The sequence below is a fragment of the Seriola dumerili genome, unplaced genomic scaffold, assembly GCF_002260705.1.
Source record: "Seriola dumerili isolate Sdu_G_001 unplaced genomic scaffold, Sdu_1.0 BDQW01000341.1, whole genome shotgun sequence".
NCBI classification, from domain to species: domain Eukaryota; kingdom Metazoa; phylum Chordata; class Actinopteri; order Carangiformes; family Carangidae; genus Seriola; species Seriola dumerili.
In genome coordinates this window covers 336,310-356,487 of record NW_019174596.1, presented here as the reverse complement: position 1 = coordinate 356,487, position 20,178 = coordinate 336,310, and the positions used below count along the sequence as shown (strand labels likewise).

The 20,178-nt window shown below is 42.0% G+C and overlaps 1 protein-coding gene across 3 annotated transcripts in view; it reads left to right on the top strand.

The window, feature by feature from the left end:
- Window positions 1-20,178, top strand: part of LOC111232882 (receptor-type tyrosine-protein phosphatase U) — a 148,434-nt gene that overhangs the window by 90,996 nt on the left and 37,260 nt on the right. For all 3 annotated transcript variants that reach the window (XM_022760565.1, XM_022760564.1, XM_022760562.1), the window contains exons 6-12: window positions 1,648-1,822; window positions 4,231-4,524; window positions 10,795-11,112; window positions 13,386-13,495; window positions 16,282-16,483; window positions 18,125-18,227; window positions 18,322-18,595. In XM_022760565.1, the coding sequence (XP_022616286.1) occupies window positions 1,648-1,822; window positions 4,231-4,524; window positions 10,795-11,112; window positions 13,386-13,495; window positions 16,282-16,483; window positions 18,125-18,227; window positions 18,322-18,595 (1,476 nt within the window). The remainder of the gene's footprint in view (window positions 1-1,647; window positions 1,823-4,230; window positions 4,525-10,794; window positions 11,113-13,385; window positions 13,496-16,281; window positions 16,484-18,124; window positions 18,228-18,321; window positions 18,596-20,178) is intronic.

The window sequence follows — 20,178 nt, the reverse complement described above, 5'->3', positions numbered from 1 at the left end:
GTGTGTGTGTGTGTGTGTGTGTGTGGGTGTGGGTGTGTGTGTGTGTGTGTGTGTGCATACATGTTTTTAATAAAAAATACACTGAGGTATACAACATGCAAAATTACTTTTTTAGTAAAGTAGTTTGTATTTGTAGTTTTTTTAGTTTAAGTAACATGCAGTATACAGTAAAAACAAGAGGGCAAAAAAGAAAGAAAGATGGAAAGAAAGACAAGAAAAAGGAGAGAAGGAAAAAGAAATAAAAAAGACGCTTACTAAACACATAGCTATGAAACAATACAATACATTTTTCAACTGGCTATATGCAGATATTCACATTAACATAAAACACAAACAGGTTTCTGTTCTTATCGTGTCTTTTAATAACTAATATTAATAAGAAACTATTTTAGTTAATGTAGTCATTAGTTGAAGTTGCTCAGAGGTTTTTATAACTGACAGAGGCACCTTCCAATTTTGCACATAAAAGGCAGTTTACTACTGTTGTCATGGTGAGTGCTACTCAGCCTGTGACAACAGTTGTATAATTTCTTCTTTGGCTCTGGAGGCCTATATCACAAACTGGGAGTGTGGAGTTTGAAAGATGTGGGCATTTAGGGAGGCAGGGAGGATATAATGAAGAGGCTACATTGAGTTGCATTATGGGAAGTATAGGCGCTTGAGTGTGGAAGCTTGACTCATACTAGGGACTTAAAGTCTTGATATCTCTTGTATGAGATGACATACACCTGTGTGTGTGTTTGTGTGTGTGTGTGTGTGTGTGTGTGTGTGTGTGTGTGTGTGTGTGTGTGTGTGAGTGTGTGTGTGTGTGTGTGTGTGCAGACATGTTTTTAATAAAAAATACACTGAGGTATACAACATGCAAAATTACTTTTTTAGTAAAGTAGTTTGTATTTGTAGTTTTTTTAGTTTAAGTAACATGCAGTATACAGTAAAAACAAGAGGGCAAAAAAGAAAGAAGATGGAAAGAAAGACAAGAAAAAGGAGAGAAGGAAAAAGAAATAAAAAAGACGCTTACTAAACACATAGCTATGAAACAATACAATACATTTTTCAACTGGCTATATGCAGATATTCACATTAACATAAAACACAAACAGGTTTCTGTTCTTATCGTGTCTTTTAATAACTAATATTAATAAGAAACTATTTTAGTTAATGTAGTCATTAGTTGAAGTTGCTCAGAGGTTTTTATAACTGACAGAGGCACCTTCCAATTTTGCACATAAAAGGCAGTTTACTACTGTTGTCATGGTGAGTGCTACTCAGCCTGTGACAACAGTTGTATAATTTCTTCTTTGGCTCTGGAGGCCTATATCACAAACTGGGAGTGTGGAGTTTGAAAGATGTGGGCATTTAGGGAGGCAGGGAGGATATAATGAAGAGGCTACATTGAGTTGCATTATGGGAAGTATAGGCGCTTGAGTGTGGAAGCTTGACTCATACTAGGGACTTAAAGTCTTGATATCTCTTGTATGAGATGACATACACCTGTGTGTGTGTTTGTGTGTGTGTGTGTGTGTGTGTGTGTGTGTGTGTGTGTGTGTGTGTGTGTGTGAGAGAGATAGAGAGAGAGAGAGAGAGAGAGAGGGTGGATGATGATGAACCATCCTGCTCTCTCTCACCCTGTCCTTTCCTGCTTTCCAGAGACACAATGGGGACATTTTAACAACAGCGTCGGTCAAGCACCTGAGTCACCGGCGCTTTGTGGTATCCTTCCAGCTAGACAGCGTCCAGAGATCGGATCAAGACCTTTACCGCTGTGTCACTCAGTCCCCAAGGGGCTCTGGGGTCTCAAACTTTGCTGAACTCGTCGTCAAAGGTAAACACTCTCTCTTCTATGTGTCTCACTCTTTATCCTCCTTCTGTTTCTTCTATGCCAAGCATCTTTTTTTTTTCCTGCTGTTATAATGATAGCATATGATTTTCCGCTCTTCTTGGTCATGATACATCACCGCCTGTGATTCAAAGACCAATTAAAAATCAAACTGATCATAACAAACACTGATATCCTCTAGTGTGAAGATATTTCAAATTACCCATCATTTGTGCTTGATGGTGGAAATTATAGACACCTGTTTCAAATTGATTTCCACAAAACTCCGTAGTCACAAAGTGTGTGGCGCTTGACACACATGATGGCTCTTTATATGGTGAATACAATCTGCCTGACTTGTGTTGTTTCCTGAGCTGGAGTTGTCAAATACGCTGCCACACTCGGCTCTTCGGCTCTCTGTCAAAAAGCTTTTCTTTTGACTAGGACTCCTGCAGCCCCTGTCATATCATGTACCACAGATGGTGACCTCACTCCCATTACTCACTCCAACCCCACAGCCTGACACCACTTTGACAGCATAGTAATGACATGGCTGTGGGATGGTTTGTTGGCATAACACACTCCAGTAAAGGGAAGATGAGAAGGGGAAATAAGGATGTGAAAGATTCTCATTCTCATTGTCCTCTGCTGCATCCTCCTCCTGTTATGAATGTTTTTTTTTTTTTAAAGTCTGACTGAGACTGTTGTCGTTGAAGCATGAAGTAAATCCCTTTGATTGATAAGGAAGCACGGGTTCTGTTTAGTATTGTGACACAGACTGATCGCTACAGTATAAAATAGAGCCATTTTGCCAAAACCCTATCACCAGCAGCTGCCACTAAACCAGGAGTCAGTGAACGTGCTGATAGAAAGCCATGAAATCCCATTTAATGTGCTCACACTCCAAAGCAAATGAGTATTATTGTGACCATGTGGTTGTTGCCTTCCTTACTTTATTTCATAATCAGGACAAAGATGTTATTTCTGGCAAAGCTCACTCTGCATCGCGAGTAGATGTGGCTGTAAGACATGTTCAAGTCAACTGGCTGTAACTCTATAATCTATTTCACAGGAGCTGAGACCGAGTCCTTAACAAGACTTTCATAAATCCCTTTCCCCACACTGCCCTGCTAAGAAGAGCCTAATCACCCCCTTAATGAGTTGGCTCTACTCATTTCACGACCCTAGATTGCATGCAGGAATCATGATGAAGCTCTCTTATTGCACCACAGAGGACAGAAACATCACATAATGAACACAACATTTCCATCTTTCTGCTAAAAGGTGCTATATGTCTCTGGCTTTTGTTGTGGCCTCCTAGTTGTTATTTTTTGATCCTGTGCACATTTGGGGATGTGTTTCCAGGGATTTTCAGCCCGTTAAAGCATAAATCTCAGTGCAGAGAAATCCTTAATTAAACAGAAACTAGCTCAGAGAGCGGTGTTTGGTATCAGAATAGCTCTGTATGCAGAGGGAAAAAAAAGTGTAAAATAACAAAGTAAATGAACAGAAAAACTCATATTTACTAGAGCAGTGAACTTTAACTGTGAAAGACATGAGTGAGTTGTTTTAAAGTCGTCCCTACTTGCCGTTTACCTGTGGCCTAAATTTGCCCTTTCTTTATGGTGGATGCAGTCATTGACAACCCAAAGATGAGCTGCTTCAGGCTAAGTCAAGGCAACGGAAAGCGGTGCAGAGTAGAGTTGAGGTGCTGGTAATGTTGAAAGCCCACAGAGAGGAGGCCCATAAAAGACAGAGGCGCCTCTGCAGGAATGAAGGATTAGTCACAGCCACAGATCAAACTCTGATCTTTTCTCATGCTTTGTCCTCATTTCTTTTGCATTCCCTTCCCTCCTTCACACTGTTCTCTGTGTAATTGTTCAGTGACTTGGATCTGCCAGTAAGTGACATTTGACCGGTGGGCTCTGGAATTAATCCTTGGTTTGGCAGTCTTTACCGACAGTGACGCAGAGTCTCCTCTTTCATCATGGTGACCAGCTGTGAGGACAGAACACTCAGTTAGAGAAAAAGATGTACAGCACTTAATCCTTTAGATACAACGATCATACACATTCAATGTGCTGCATGCACAGCTGTTTTTTTCACTTGCTACTTGGCTAAGATTTATGCAAGGTTGTGAATGCCTTGTTAATAGCTATGACTAATCTGCTATTTGAACGCAGTTTGACCTGCTAACATCCTGCAGTCCCTGGGGACTCATTTAAGACTCTGGGCAGAAATCTGTTTGCATACAACTGATTAGTAAAATTAATACTACAATGCTACCTCCTGTGTGTGTGTACCTCCAGACTGTGTAAGTTCTATGGCCCCGCCAGCAAATGCTTCTACCAATACAAATGTGTGTTTGAACAGGAAAACAAAAAAAATGAACTGCCTCTCATTTCCTCTGACAGTACCTCCATCCCCCATCGCGCCGCCTCAGCTGCTTCGTGCCGGCTCCACTTACCTGATCATCCAGCTCAACACCAACTCCATCCTGGGAGATGGCCCCATTATCAGGAAGGAGATTGAGTACCGCGCCAGTCAGTCACCGTGGTCAGAGGTGCACGGGGTCAACATGGTCACCTACAAGCTGTGGCACCTGGATCCAGACACAGAGTACCACATCAGTGTGCTGCTGACTCGGCCTGGAGAGGGAGGAACTGGCCCTCCTGGACCACCTCTTGTGAGCAGGACCAAGTGTGCAGGTGAGCTCCCAGATCCCAGGCTTGGTGTAGTTGCCTAATGAAGCAGTTCCCAATCTTTTTGGCTTGTGGCTTCTTGAAATGATCTTCTTGAGATCCCTTTGACAGGTTATACTCTCAGTGGGCACATGAGTTGTGATCAGTTTGCTAAAGAGTGATTTTTCCTGCTTAGGTTGTTTAATTTTAAGGATGCTTGGAGGCCTGAAGAGGTGAAAGTTAAAATATTTCACAAGAAAAGAGAAAAAAAGAGAAAATCTAGAACAAATATCATAATTTTGTGTAGATTCATCTTGAGACCCCCTGAAGTGTCCTGACCCCCGGGTTGGAACCACTGGCCTAATGTATTAGATTGTTGTACTTTTTTGTCACAGCATAGGTTAAGCAGGCATGATCATCATCACTTACACACTCATTGACATAACAGAGCCGTGTATTTTGATATATATATACATAAATATATATATATATAAATATTTATGGCTCTCATTTACAACACTTTAAAATGACTTAAAAATGGATAAAATAAATGGAAAACAATAAATTAAAACAACTATATATAAATACAATTCATTAAAATACAAAATGCAGATGCAAAAGACAAATCAGTTAAAACAGAAGCTGAATGGTTTGTGATCATCATTTAAAATTACTGAGTATTACCGAAGAATTATTATTTTTTGATACTTGGTAAAGAGTTCCATTTGGCCAGAACTTAAAAAATAAAAGCAGATCTTCCAAGCTCAGTATGTGAGGGACTTGCAGAGAAAGCCAGTCATTAGACAGAGTTTGATATGGTCCAGAGCGTAATAATGTCTGACTGCGAACATAAAAGTGCTATTGCGCTGCTATACACTGGCCAGTGGCAGCTGCTGCATCTCAAGCTTAAAGCCCACCACCCACATCCTAGCTTTCATCCATATGTTATCTGTTTTAAGATGAATCATGGAGTGTTGTCTGCCTTACATCTTTCCTACTCCAGAAATTTGTACCCACCACTGAATCTTGTAGTATGTTGTCTTGTTTATAGAGACAGTCTACAACAGTCTATTTAGTATATTCCCATTCGGGATTTTTTGTTTCTGTCGCCAAGAATGAGATGGCTTTTTTTTTTTTTGGATTGGGTAGGGACGTTGCTCTGAAAGGACCCATTATGCAACATGTAGCGCTTAGGGGAATCACAGTGAGTACTGTTTAGGTGATGCATGGCTGGGAGCCTGAAGAGGGGAATAAAGTGTGTTGAACACCTGGCTGTTCAGTACAATCCACAAGCATGGGGCAGCGGGGTCTTTGATACAAACGTACGGTGCTGCTCTATGATTTTCTAAATTGCATCGGCTTATACATTTAATCTAGATAAGAATAATACCTATAAATATGTCTTTTTTATGCTTCATGAAGTCATTCCATAAAAGAAACTCAGTTCAAAGTACTGATGCCCAACAGCCACACAAAATAACTTCACAGAGCCTTAGATTACGGGGCTGCATCTGTCGCCATAATCTGGTAAAATTCAATCAGAAGAGAAACTGATAGACAAGTTCTGACTCAGTCACTATACTTATCTCAGAAGAAAAAGCACATTCGCTATCACTGGCGCTCCCTGAACTCTGGAGCTGAGTAGACTCAAAGGGAGACTTTTTTGCTGCCAGTATGGCAAATATTGGTTTGAGGGTTATTTATAAGATAACAGCTGACTGACTAGATCAGCTGGCCTGAAGCAGTCTTCTTTGGTATCTACTGTAGAAGATAGAATTTTTTTTTTGGCAAGTACAATAAATGAATTAGAATTTGGAGGTGACAATGGTTAGACAGATCAATCACAGATACACACTGTAAATGCTATTCTATAAACAATAAGGGACATACAGTAACTAAATGATTAACTTGTTGGGCAAATAACAATTATTTTTTATTAATGCACTAATTATTTTCTCAATTTGTAAAATGTTAGAAAATAGTAAAAATGCCCACCCACTTCACTGTCGCATATGACAACCTGGAACCAGCAGATGTTTGGCATTATTGCTTGAGAAATTACAGAAACACTTGATTATTACAATAGTTAATTTTCTGCCACTCACCTAGTTTAAAAATAGACTAATTATTTCAGCTCTACTGGTTTTGCTTTCTGCTTCCTGTTTGTTTGTGTTTTCTATTCATTTAGCAAAAGCAGCTTTTCTGTTTTCACAGATTTAAAAATTGATTATTTTTCATTTTCTTCAGTGGTTCAGGTGAAGGTTTTCCTCACATCAGGCTTTTTTTTTTCTTTTTTCTATTGAACATTTTGTTCTGCTTGCTCACATCTGTGCACCTCTGTCATCTGTCACAGTGCAAACCCAGAACACCCAGGGAGACGAGCAGGATACCAACAGGCCACACCCATGCTCACTGTTAAATATACGTACACTGACAGAGCACAAAGAGTACTGTGTTAATGCAGATGCACACACAGTCATTACTGCTGCCTGCATCTGCAATGCGTGCGTCCTAGTCACAGGCACACGAAATAGAGAGCTTTGTGTTACCCAAAGGCAGTCTGTGGATTCGTATCTTCCATGGTCATCACTCTTTTCTATGCCCAACGGTCTCCTCCTGCCACACACCATCCCTCACATATCTCCCTACTCTGCTTCAGTAGAGCCTCCCCGGCCCCCCTCTCCAATGACATATTAAAGCTACTCTCCTCTCCCAACAGCAAAAGACACCCCTCATTCATCAGGCACTCTGAGTGAGCTCACATTCCCTCTCTCCCCAATCCCTCCCCAACTCAAGAGACACAGGAAATTCACAATAAAAAAGTTTTAAAAAAAAAATTAAAAAAAAACGGCAGCAAGAGGGAGAAAAGTGGAGGGAAGGGTGTGGTGTGTGATGTGGGAGTGAGTGTGTGAGTGTGTGTGTGTGTGTGTGGGAAAGAGGGTCGTTTTTCACAGTGAGAGAGTGAAACGGTAAAAATGAGGCGAGTGAATGTGCGAGAGGTGAAGCGAGAGAGGATTCACAACGTACGGAAATTGCTTTCACAGTTGCTGGTATCGGTGTTTGTGAAAGTCACCAAACTCAGCCTTTAATGATGTATTTACATTTCAACCACTGTGACATTAGCTTGTTCAACCATGTGTGGGATATGTAATACTGCTGTGTTTGCTGAGCTGTTAAACAGGGCATTTAGATGCAGTACTAGTTCAATACAGAGGAAATACAGGTGAAATTAATTTTGCCAGTCGTTGTGTCTTGTACTTTTTCCTCTGGTAGCTGCAAAGCTGTGAGTAACTGATGGTTGAGTTTGTTTTGTTTTGTTTCTTTCTTTGTGCTGCAGCTGCATCTGACTGACTCCTCTATGGTTTGATCAGTATTCGTGCTTCTTACTTGGGCGTGTAGATGTATTATGCACTTTACAGTAAGCTGCAGCCTCCTCCACCTGGTGTATCTCACCTCCGTGACCCTCCAGGAGACTCTAATCACCACCTGGTTCCCAGAGCTCCCCTGACCCAACCTCCAAACCATCTGGTCTACACTACCCCTACTGACCCCATATTCCACTGCTGAGTCCTGATGCCCCTCCAATCCCCACCCCCCCCAACCCCCTGCTGTTGGCCTTGTTAGGTTAAAGCACGAGAAAATAGATGTTGGGGTTGTTGTGGTGATTTCCGGGAGGTGGTAATTATCCAGTGAACAGAAGGGATTTTTGGACCCTGTTTGTGTTTAGGAGGAAAGTGAGTTTCCCCTTCAAAAGCTTCGTCTTGCCACCGTGACTATTATCACTCTTCCACGGTCATGCTGAATATTTCCCTCCTTCCCAAACACGTTGGCTAGCTGGCTTCACCGTACACATTCACTTCCTCGCCGAGCCGTGCTGTCCTCATGCGGGTGCTGTAAAACTAATGTGCGTGAATGTGAACATGGTCTCCGCCTGGCTCTGATGGCCATCCAGGTGTGCTTGATGAGCCATTGCTGTGATTATCAGCACGGTGCATTAGCACAGCTTGAAGCCCCTCAAGTAAATCAGAGAGGAGAGGCGAGCATTTGTACTGCAGGTGGTCCCCAAACTACGTTAATGGGCTTCCACCTGCTGCTGGGTCACTGAACCTTCTGGAGAGCCCCTGCCCGTGATGCTCTTGGTGTGTTAGAGGGAGCCAACACTGGAGCCTGACTAAAATTAGGCACATTAGGAGCACAAGTGCTTTGCCTTTCTTGGCATGTCGTTCATCATGTCTTCCTTTCGGAGCCAGAATTCCCTACGTGTGCACATTTGGGGTGTTTGGATTTATGTGTGCTTGTGTTTTTTTTTTTTTTTTTTTTGCTTGCACATGGGTATAGGCGTACATGTCTGTATAAATTTGGTTTTCCTGTCTGACGCAGTCAGTGCAGATCCTCTCCACCGATGCATACAGTCTAAGGCGGCTCTGCTCTGTCCTGCTGTTGTCCCATGTCACAGTTTTAGGGGAGATAATAAACCAGAACCTGTCACATCCACTCTGACTTCCAATCTCCAAGGATCAACATGGTGCTCTGGGCTTTTGGCCATGTTGGGGCGGCTGCAGTTTTCACGCCACAGGGTGCCAGAGAATGGGTGCCCATGGCATACAGACAGATAAGACGAGGCAAGGGGAAGGGGCTGGCACAAATGTCCACTTTGAGAAAACCCACAATGAGCACACTGTGGCCTCTTTGGCGATGCTTTCATTAACTCAGCAGTTAAATGCCTCTCTTTATTTAGCTCTCAGACTGTGCAGACTATCAATTGCACCATTAAGACAATCCTCAGTCACACTGGAACAATGGAACATTAACATTTCTTGCTGCGTGCAGTCTACTACTTTGCGATTACTGCGCCCACCCATTTATCTGCCGTCACATTAGTGTGGATGAGGTTCAGATCAATGCTCATGGTCATATTTTCATCTAGTATGAGATGCCAGACAGCAAATTAAAAGAGAAAGCTGGTGACTGCTGAGGCCTTCAGTATAGATTGGAAATGTCATAAAATTTTACTTTAACAGAATTGCTCTACTGCAGGCAGTAATAAGTGCATAAGAAACTGGGCATTGGGCTGTTGTGTCTCATAATGTTAACGTGTTTATGTTTGTGTGTGAGTTTGAGAATGTGTGCACTCAAAATACAGAGAGAGAGAGAAAGAAGGGTGATATAGTGACTGAGCTGAATAACAGTATTTTAGATCATTCTTGTTTTAGCCCCTGCTCAGTGATGCATTAGGTGTCTTATTTAAGTTCCCTGCACTAATCTGTGTTGCAGTGAGAATCACACTGAGTGTACGAGTAGAGTGAAGGAATGAAGACCTTGGCCAGTAACCTCAAACTCCACTGATCTCTCCATGTTCCCCATATCTCTGCTGTCGTTCCCTGCCTCCCTGGCCCATTACTCAACACACCCTATTAAAAGAATAAAGCCATACAATACATTATGTAGCATATTGCTTGACAAAAAGGCGTTGATTGTGTTAATAATGGCCACTGATAAATGCGTCCATTGATACTGAGGATGTCCTTGGCTTAACTCAGCCTCTCTTCAGTTTCAGACGTCCTCCTGAACACTGGCTGGTCTGTGCTTCTGTGTATAGAGGCTCTCTGTATCTTTCAGCTTGCCATTACATTTTAGGAGGATATCAAAGACAGAGCTGTTGTTTATTTTAGTCTGAGTCAGAGAAAGTCAGGGTTACCCTGGCAATGACTAGAATTAACTCAGTGCCTTCTAAAAATATGGCCATAGCGATGACCCAGATGTAAAAGTGACCAGCGGAAGTGAATGTCCTTGTATAGCACTGGCATTTTTTTATGTGTGTGGATTAAACCTCAGGGCCAAGAAGTATAACTACTGGATAGTCAATTTGCTCATAGACACGGAGGCAGGAACTGGTGGGAGTGCGATGGCAACCCGCAGCTTGTCCGATTAATTAGCGCAATTGGCATGAGTTCCTGCTCTGCCATGGGGGATGTGGGTGTGTTGTGCTGGCAGCAAACTGTTGACCTCCATGTTGTGGCGGGGCAGTATGGCTGCACATAAGAGGGGAAGTGAAAAACTGCCAGTGTAGTCCTGGGACATCAGTGATGCTGTAATTTGCTGGGTGTTCTGTCTAAAATCAATTATTTTGCAATAAAACAAAGTTACCTGTGCTTTCATTTTGTAAAATTCACTATTGTGCCCTCAGGACTTTTCCAATGACATTGCTTCTTTTTGTTTTATTTCTGCTTTCTTTGTTACTCAATTGCCTCTTTTTTTCTGTCTTCTTCTTCTTCAATCTTTGTCCCTCTCTCCCAGAGCCCATGCGTGCACTACGGGGCCTCACAGCCACAGATATCCAGTCCAGGCAGTTGTCCCTGCAGTGGGAGAATCTGGCGTTCAACCTGACACGCTGCCACACCTACTCAGTGTCCCTGTGCTACCGTTACACCACGGCGGGAGGCGGCGGAGGCCACAACACCACCGTGCGCGAGTGCCTGGCAGTGGAACACAACGCTTCACGCTTCACGCTGCGTGATCTGCCACCCTACCACGGCATCCATGTCCGCCTGTCACTGGCCAATCCAGAGGGGAAGAAAGAGGGCAGAGAGGTCACCTTCCAGACTGAGGAGGACAGTAAGTCCCGGAGGAAGTTACAGAAAAAATAGCATTGAAACAGAGGACAGAAAAACTGAGAATGAGAAGTGTCATAAGAAAACTGAAAACATTTTGTATTCTGAATCAGTGGTGGGATGTAACTTATTACATTTCTTCAAACACTGTACATGAGTACAATTTTTAGGTATTTGTGTATCTTCATTTCCATATATATATATATATATATATATATATATACATGTATATATTTTACTCCATTACATTTATTTGACAACTGTAGTTAGTTATCATTAGTTTGTAGAGTAAGATTTAAACATAAGAATCATACAATAAGCTTATAAAACACAACACATTGTTAAAGATTAAATCGGTGATTTCCAAGATTTTTTTTTTTTTTGGCTTCTGACCCTTTAAAAAGCTGTGTTTACTCGGGGCGTCTTGTCAGATGTCCATGACTTGTTAGCAGTTCCGCCAGAGTGATTTCCCCTCTAAACTTTTCATGGTTTGTTCTTGGACGCATGGATGGTTTTATTTAAATAATTGGCCCAAAGAGGTAAAACTCTGCATGCAATATTAAAAAAACAAGAATTTGAGAGTATTCAAAGTGAATATGAATTAGTGTAACAAAACTTTTTTTTTTTTTTCTTCCCTCCTACCCCATTAATCATCTCACAACCCTTCAGATTTATCTTGTGACCCTTTGGAGGGGGCCCGACTCCTGGGTGTAAAACCACTGGACACACAGCTGCGTCAAAATCCCACTTAAGCACTGATGCGTCAGTATTAACAATATCCTAATGTAATATACTGCATAAAGAAATATCAGTCACAGGGGCACAGTTTTCTGCGGAACAAGAACTATGATGTTTGATGCTAAAAGTGTTTGTGTGCTGTCTTCTTAATGCTGCAGTGCAATGTTTTATCATTTAAAATGCAGTTAACACACTGTCAAAATGGCAATGCTGCCCTCCAGCTTCATGTGCACTTTACTGTCTCAACCCTTTACGCACGGAGAAAGAGATATCATTGTCACATCTTAAATTACGGTCTCGTGATTTAGTTGTGATAGCTGTTTTGGAAGAGAGTGTGAAAATTTACTGCAGTACCTCAAAATTGTTTAACTATTCCCATAGTCAGTGTCAGAATGGAGACTATCCAGACGTGACACTTCCCAGAAACCGACCTATATACTGACAGTGTCCTGTGTTGTGAAGATTTTTAAATCTTCTGTACGAGTAGTGGTTAAAGTATCCATATATGTCAGTTTGGATTCATATGTGGTTAATTTGCTTCATATTTCAAAACACTTAACACTTCTACCAGCATCTCTCTCTTCCTCTAACGCATTAATACAGAGAGGGTGACCATCTGACTGAGGCTGAATCAGCATTACAGAAGATCCTTTTCATTTTTAGATGAAAATAACATAAAAGAGAAAACATTATATCTGGGTCCCCTGCAACCCTGAGATAGGATTTTGTGCTTATTTCTTATCTGCTATTATTCCTTTGTGCCGTAGCACATCGTCTGCATGGCGGCTGAAGGAGAAATCAATTCTGCCGTGAAAAAATCAAAACAAACAAGATTGTTCAGAAAGAGATATATACTGAGAAAGATGGAGAAAAGATCAGGAGAGAGGGAGGAAGCAAGAGAAAGAGTTTTTCTGAAATGAGAAAAGATGAATACATGTATATAGACACACAGTACACGTCAATTATGAACGCTTTTGCCAAAAGCCTTAATAAGCAACTCTGTCCTCCAGACTAACTCGATTCAGAAATAACAGTCGACTCAGCTGTTTGGCTCTTGCTCTAGCCTCAGGCCTGAATCTCACATAACAGTCCCCCTCTGTACAGCGCTCACACAGACTGTGGAGACTGGAGCTGCTACTGAATGGCCCAAAAAAAAACTGTTAACACAGTCCATAGTTGAATGTTGAGGCATTCATTTTGCTCTCACTGCCATTCAGAAACAAGTTTACCAGCAAGTGTCTGACATATTCATCAATATATTTCAACTCTGACAGAGGATTGATATAAAATTATAATATCCTTTTTACATTCCCTGCCTCTTCTCTGTATTGTGGTTACATAATTGATGCAGTTCATAAATTAACTGTGTCCTTATCTGATGTTCCCAGCCTGCTGCTCTCTGGCTGTCTGAGTGTCTCATGTGGTGCATTGTTCTGAGCCACTGTGACATTCACTTCTGTGATATTGACAGGAGGGGCTCACTTTGGGATTAGCACTTCAATTTCCCCGACAAATGTTTGTTCTGACAATTTCTTATAGTTCCCGGAGGCATAGCACCGGAGTCGCTCACTTTCACCCCGCTGGATGACATGATCTTCCTGAAGTGGGAGGAGCCTGTCGAGCCCAATGGCCTAATTACCCAATATGAGGTGAGCCCAGAGAGACACTCTGCTGAATTTCTTTTTGCTCTTTTGGGAATACTACACAGTGGATGTGCTGTCAGGAACTTTTTTGTTTTCTACAGACAGGTGACAAATAAAAAGAAGAAACCAACATTAAGTGTCTCAGTTAGTGCTACCAGAACAGCTTCAGTGCTCCTGGGCATAGATTCTACAAGAACTCTACGGGAGGGATGAACGTCATTCTTCCAAAAGATATTCCCTCATTTGATGTTTTGATGAGCACTGTTTAACACATTGGTCCAAAATCTCCCATAGGTGTTCAATTGGGTTGAGATCTGGAGACTGTTAAGGCCATAGCATATCATTGACATCATTCAATATACTCATCAAACAATTCAGTGACCCCTTGTGCCCTATGGATGGATGGGGGATGGGGGCATTTTTCAGGTTTTTCCTTGAAATTTGTCATGTGTCTGTAGTTGGCTAATGCTTCCCCTTGCCTTTGGGGACCAATTGGGAGAGAAACTGCATTAAATTACTATCTAACTATCTCAGCAGCTTAGGTTAGAGCAGATAAACACCTTAACACACTGTTAAATCCATTCCTTACACTTTTGGCCTTGCTCCTTTTTGGATTTTTGAAAGACTATTAAAGAGACAAAAAAAAAAAAAAAAATCTTTAAACTCTATTTTCATGGTTTTAGGACTGTAACCCTTTAATTTCTGAATTACACCTGATAGAAAATGAAGCTAAAATTAGAATTAAAAGCCTAGAATGCCCTAACGGTTCCCCACTGCATGTTACTGATTGGACAGTCACTGAATTAGGGAGGGGGGGTTTGTGAACACCTAGAACACTTATGTAGAAGTTCAAATTTCTATTTTTCAACTGAAAAAATGTATCTCAACTTTTCAGCTATCATAGATAAGAGGTCTATTAAGTGCACAGAAAAGTTGAAATTTGAACACCATGACAACTGGGCAAACTCCATCTACTGAGGAAGATGGGTGATGTATTGTGAAACTCCAGAAGAGCTGCTATTTATGGGCAGATTGTTTACACCAGATGTCGGTACAGTCTGTTTTTTGGGCACTCTATATTGTGTTTTTATTTTCTAACTGTAGCCCAAATAATAATCTAATACTCCAACAGATAATCAGCACATCCACTAACGCTTTAGACTCAATATTTATGGCAGCACAAAGTTAATCTCAAGCAACACTACAACATTCTTATCATTTTCCTGGAACTGAAATGCACCTGTTCTTTTGGTATTTTCATGCTGATTGCATAAATTACTCTCCTCTATATTTGTTGAGCCATTTATTTCAAGTGCCACTGTTACTGGCATAATACAGATATGTAATCTCCAAACCACTCTGCTTTATATTCCTCTTCTTCACCCGAACCTTTATCACAAGGTGCACTGCGCCTATGTGAGCGAACACAGCAGCACGATTTGGATTCACTTTCACTGGCCTTGTGCACATGGTCCGGCACTTAACGCTGGTTTTGTCCCATTACAACAGAACCCTGCGTGATAACTCACATGTATGTGTTGTGATGTAGGCCCTCCATTTAGTGGATAACGATTTTATATTGGCCGTACACCCTGTGTCTGTGGTTAGGCATGAGTAGGCCTGCCTACCTATCCTCAAGCCTTCTTTCCTTGGCCTCTCTTGCAATGTCGCCTCAAGGATATTATTAAATAGGATTTGTGGTTTGACATATAAAGTGGGGGCTGCACAGGATTTTTTACTCTGTAGTGTGTTGATCTCCCTCGACTGACAGAGAAAGCTTCATACAGAGCTGTAGAAATCCTCTTCATTTCTCTCAGATTAAACCATTGACCACTCTGCCTGAGCCCATCGACCGCCATGCTGTCCTGCAAGCCCTCCTCGCTGCTCTGTGCTCTGTCGGGCATCTTTTATGTCTGCCTTTGTAGAGGAAACACAGAGGTCTGTCTGTGTTTAGTCTCTGGTTGGCTCATAATTCTATCTTCACACTAAGGAGGCATGAGCAGGGATTAATCTGTTCTTATGATAATCAGGACAGCTTTTGGTTTGGCTTGAGTGGTTTGTGTGTGCAATACATGCATATGAGCATATAAAGTACATAGTGTGAGTGTGTGCGCTCATTCCTTGAATGAAGTGGATCTCTAATGTACATCCTAATATGCTCACCCTTGTCTGATTGCAGTAAGGTCATCTCCTTTAGCTCGCCACTCTTTGAAAGAGTATAAGTGGAAATTCTCATGAGAGTGCCGAGCAGGCGAGGGAAATCACCTCTTGAGGAAAAACTTTAGAAAAGATTTCACTTTTAAAGGACACTTATGCACAGCAATTTTTGTATTAATAAGAGTTAATAGGACTCATAAACACTTAGCAGTATTGATTAAAACACTTGAATACACTTTTTTTACTGTGTGGTGTCAGAAAATAATAGAAAATAATTTACCACTCAGAACTTTTTGAAAAGCTTCAGGTATGACTTTGACTTTGACTTAACAGTGCCAATGCCAATCAAGTCCAATTCATCTAAAACCATAAACCCATGAGCAATTAGCACATTGTCTTAGAGAAGCAAATTAATTTCTGAGTGAAGTGAATCATATCAATCAAACAGTCAAGTTACTACTTATGACAGAGCCATTTTTACATCAAGTTATTGACCTCTGCTGATTAGTTACAAACTCTAAAATCTAAAAATGAATCTCTCACTTGAAATTTGTTACAGGTTACAATGACAAAGCCTGAAGTCAGCACTAAGTTGACTCTGGTGTCTCTTTTTTTCTCTTTTCTCATCACAACAGATCAGTTACCAAAGTATTGAGTCGTCTGATCCGGGAATCAACGTCCCAGGACCTAGAAGAACAGTGTCAAAGCTGAAGAATGAGACTTACCACATGTTCTCCAACCTCCACCCTGGAACTACTTACCTAATCTCCGTGCGAGCCCGTACAGCCAAGGGCTTTGGCCAGACCGCCCTCACTGAAATCACCACTAACATCTCAGGTATAACCACTGCCTGACTAACTGAGCGAGGAGGTTGTGTGAAAGCAGCTGTAAAATGTTAAAACATTAATGGCAGCCTCTCCATGTAGTGGCTGCTCTCTACGCCACCACTGATGCCGCATGCAGGTACAACACTATACTTCACCCACTGCGTGCTATAATTAGGATCTGGGTTTTTTTCTCTCTCTTGACCTCGGTATCTTTTCTCTCTCGCAGAGGCAAAACTACTGCTCCCAGAGTATAAGAGTTATTTTCCATTGCCTCTCTGAAATAGTGACACACTGTCATCTCTCAGTTCTCAAGACATAAATTAAGTCGTAGGAAGCAGAGAAACACCACAGAGGGGACACTGCTGTGTGTTATGTATAAAGAAAGATGCAGTGCGTTCTTGGGACCGGAATGTCACATCGGAGAGTCTCAGAGCTTATTACTGGTGATAGAAACCCAGCCTTGGTGTTTCTGTTTCCTTTTAATGATGCATTTACGCTTGTTAAGGGATGGGATTACACCTCTTAGGAACACACAACGCAGCCACTCCCACCCTGTCATGCTCACACACTTACTCTCTCTCTTTCACTCCTTCTGCCCCTATCTCTTCGCAGATAGGCCCGGTTTGTTTAATTATAGATTTAGCACACAATCGCTGCTTACTGGCTGTATTTCAGACAGATCGCTGGCACAAAGCCAGACCACAGATAGAGTCCAAAAGTCTTTGCAGATCATCCTCAACCACCTCCACTGGCCCACGGTGCAGAACATTCACTTACACTGAGCGTCTCTCAAATCGGCGCTGACAGCTAGCAAACACTGAACACCTTCAACAGCTACTACTGTCAACATCTCCAAGCAATACCCACCGCAGAGTATCCTGCTACACACATTTCCTCACACACACACACACGCACGCACACACACGCACGCACACGCACGCACATGCATATGCATATGGACGTGTGCTGCGCCGTGGCTGATACACAATCATTCTTCAAACAGACTCTATCTGGCAGCAGGCATCAAACTCTCTTTTAGTTCTACAAACTGCAGCAGACCTTTAGCGTCAACAAACGCACATTCAGTATTCCTTATTGCCTCACCTTAATTGATGTCAGCTCTTTTTTGCTGTGGTATTAGCGAACGGCTATTTTAATATAATAATCATCGATTCCTCATGAATAGTTTGCTCTTCTTTCCCTTCACTAATTGACGACTGATATTAAAGAGAAATGTGCCGCCACATCTCCAGGGAGGAGCAAGACTTCAGCCAAATACTTTCAAATGAGAAACCCATTCAATTTAGCCTCACTCCTGACTTTTAATTGGACTTGTGTCCAAGACAACTAGAAGGGAAATTCAAACAGTGCACTGAATATGAGGATATGGGTATTGGGTATATTAACACTGTTAGCCATTTATGCGGAGAGAAGGGATGGCTCTTTGCTAAAATTAAATGGTCTGTCTGTTTCATGAGACGTTGAGGGGCTGAACACATTTATGTGGAATGAAAAAGAGGGAAAGACTGTGTTTAAACTGAATTAATGTGGTCTAAAAGAGCACTGGGTGAGGCCTGTGTGTTTGTGTGTGTGTGCATGTGCAGTAATTATTTTTGACATGTAAACTTAATGCGTTTCTGTTTGTGTTCAGCTCCCACATTTGATTACGGAGACATGCCGTCCCCCCTAAGTGAGACAGAGAGCACAATTACTGTCCTGCTGCGCCCTGCTCAAGGCAGAGGGGCACCTGTCAGGTGAGGAAATGATCTTAAATGTACATATCAGATCTTTCTTTTTTTTTTGTATCAGACATGGCTTATTAAAGGTGCACATCCACCCTGTGTCCAGCACATACCAGGTGGTGGTTGAAGAAGAAACCGTTAAGAAAGTAAAGAGGGAGCTGGGGCTTCAGGAGTGTTTCCCCTTGCCTATGTCCCACGGCGAGGCCCAGGCCCGAGGCACACCACACTACTACACAGCCGAGCTGCCACCCAGCAGTCTGCCAGAGGCCAGTCCCTTCACTGTGGGCGACAATCACACTTACAACGGCTACTGGAACAGCCCTTTGGATCCGCGCAAGAGCTACCTTGTCTATTTCCAAGCTATGAGCAACTTTAGAGGGGTGAGTGATTTTCAAGTGCCACCAGTGGTGCAACAGATCTGCCAATACTTGATCCTCCAGCTGTATGTATTAGTATTCAGGGTAATTCTCCGCCAGCAGTGAATGGTGTTAATGAATATCTGTATTTACCAATGCTGTGGTTGACAGTGTAGGGCAGTTTGTATTGTCTGGGCTCACAACCCTTGACAGGGTATTTATCCTGTGAAAGGGATTGTTGAATGGAAACGTATTCGGCTGGCACTGTAACTATTTGGAAATTATGTATGTTTATATCCCACTCCTTTGATTCTTTGCAAACAAAGGATGTCTGAAACAGTGAATTACTTGCATGCATTACTTACAGTTAGCGAAGCTGTGATTAGCTGGAACTACTCAAAGTCAACAATGTACTTCACGTCACTTCATCCGTCTTTCATTTTCTATCCTTTTCCTATTCTGTCCTATTCCTTTCATTATCGTCCTGATATACTCCTCTCTTTCATCACACAGTTAATCAGAGGATTATCTTTGAAGATAGCCAGTGATTCCACGTAACAAAAACTTTGTGAGTCTCAGTTGTACACGTTTTAGCTAGGTAACAATGTGTTATTCCACACTGTGTGTGTTTCACCATTCTTGAGCATACAAAGCCCTCCGGTCATACCAGGAGGACGCCACATTACCTTTCCAAATTCCATTACAGGAAGAGCTGCTACCTGGGTGATGTAATTACTTAAGGATAATTGGGCACAGGTGCAGATGATCAGAGGTAGAAAGCTGCTGCTTTAATATTCACAGACTGTGGCAATGTAGCTGAGAAATGTTGCCGTAGGTAACGCAACCCTCTGTGATCATCAGCTGGGAACAAATACAGGCAAGCTGGGTTAGCGGTCTGTCAGTGGCTGGTACTTTGTGATCACGTCACTTTCTTTTCTTTTTCTTTCTTGTTTTTGCATCGGACGTCTCTGTATTATAAAGTCCCATGAACAGAGCTGGGTGGCTCATCCCCACCAGTAGCATCTTTTTCCAACCCAGTGGAGAAACACACGGAGGGAGTGCAGTGTGAGCACTTCACACAACTAGGCTACTAAGCATGGGATTAGATAGGGGAGGCCTGGCTTTACCGGCGGATGGGATTAGGTTTTGTTTTGCCTGGCAGGGGGCCAACATCCATGACCCACAATGAGTGGAGCACAGTGCCAGATCACACAGCCAGCACTGTCCCCCAGTCTTTCAAACACTGTTGCCTTTGCATGCAAATACAGTAGCAGACAGAAATCTGTTGAAATCTGGGCAACAGCCCTGTGTTGGTGCTGCAGGACTGAAACAATTCCTTTTGAAAGAACAACAATGTGCTGGGAGGGCAAGCAACTTAATTTTCAGTTTTATTCAAAAAATCGACAACATTTACTCCTGAAAACACATAATTACAGACTCAGCTTGAATCTAGTGTCAATATTTCAGGCACTAGGCCTTTGTGTATGCAAAGTCTTTGTTGTTGGTTCATTGTTTCCTGTTTTTAACCGCAAGAATTTTTTAATCAAGGGCTTTTTAGTTGGATGTCAGCTAAAAAGCTAGTGATTTAACTCAATTCAATCAATTCT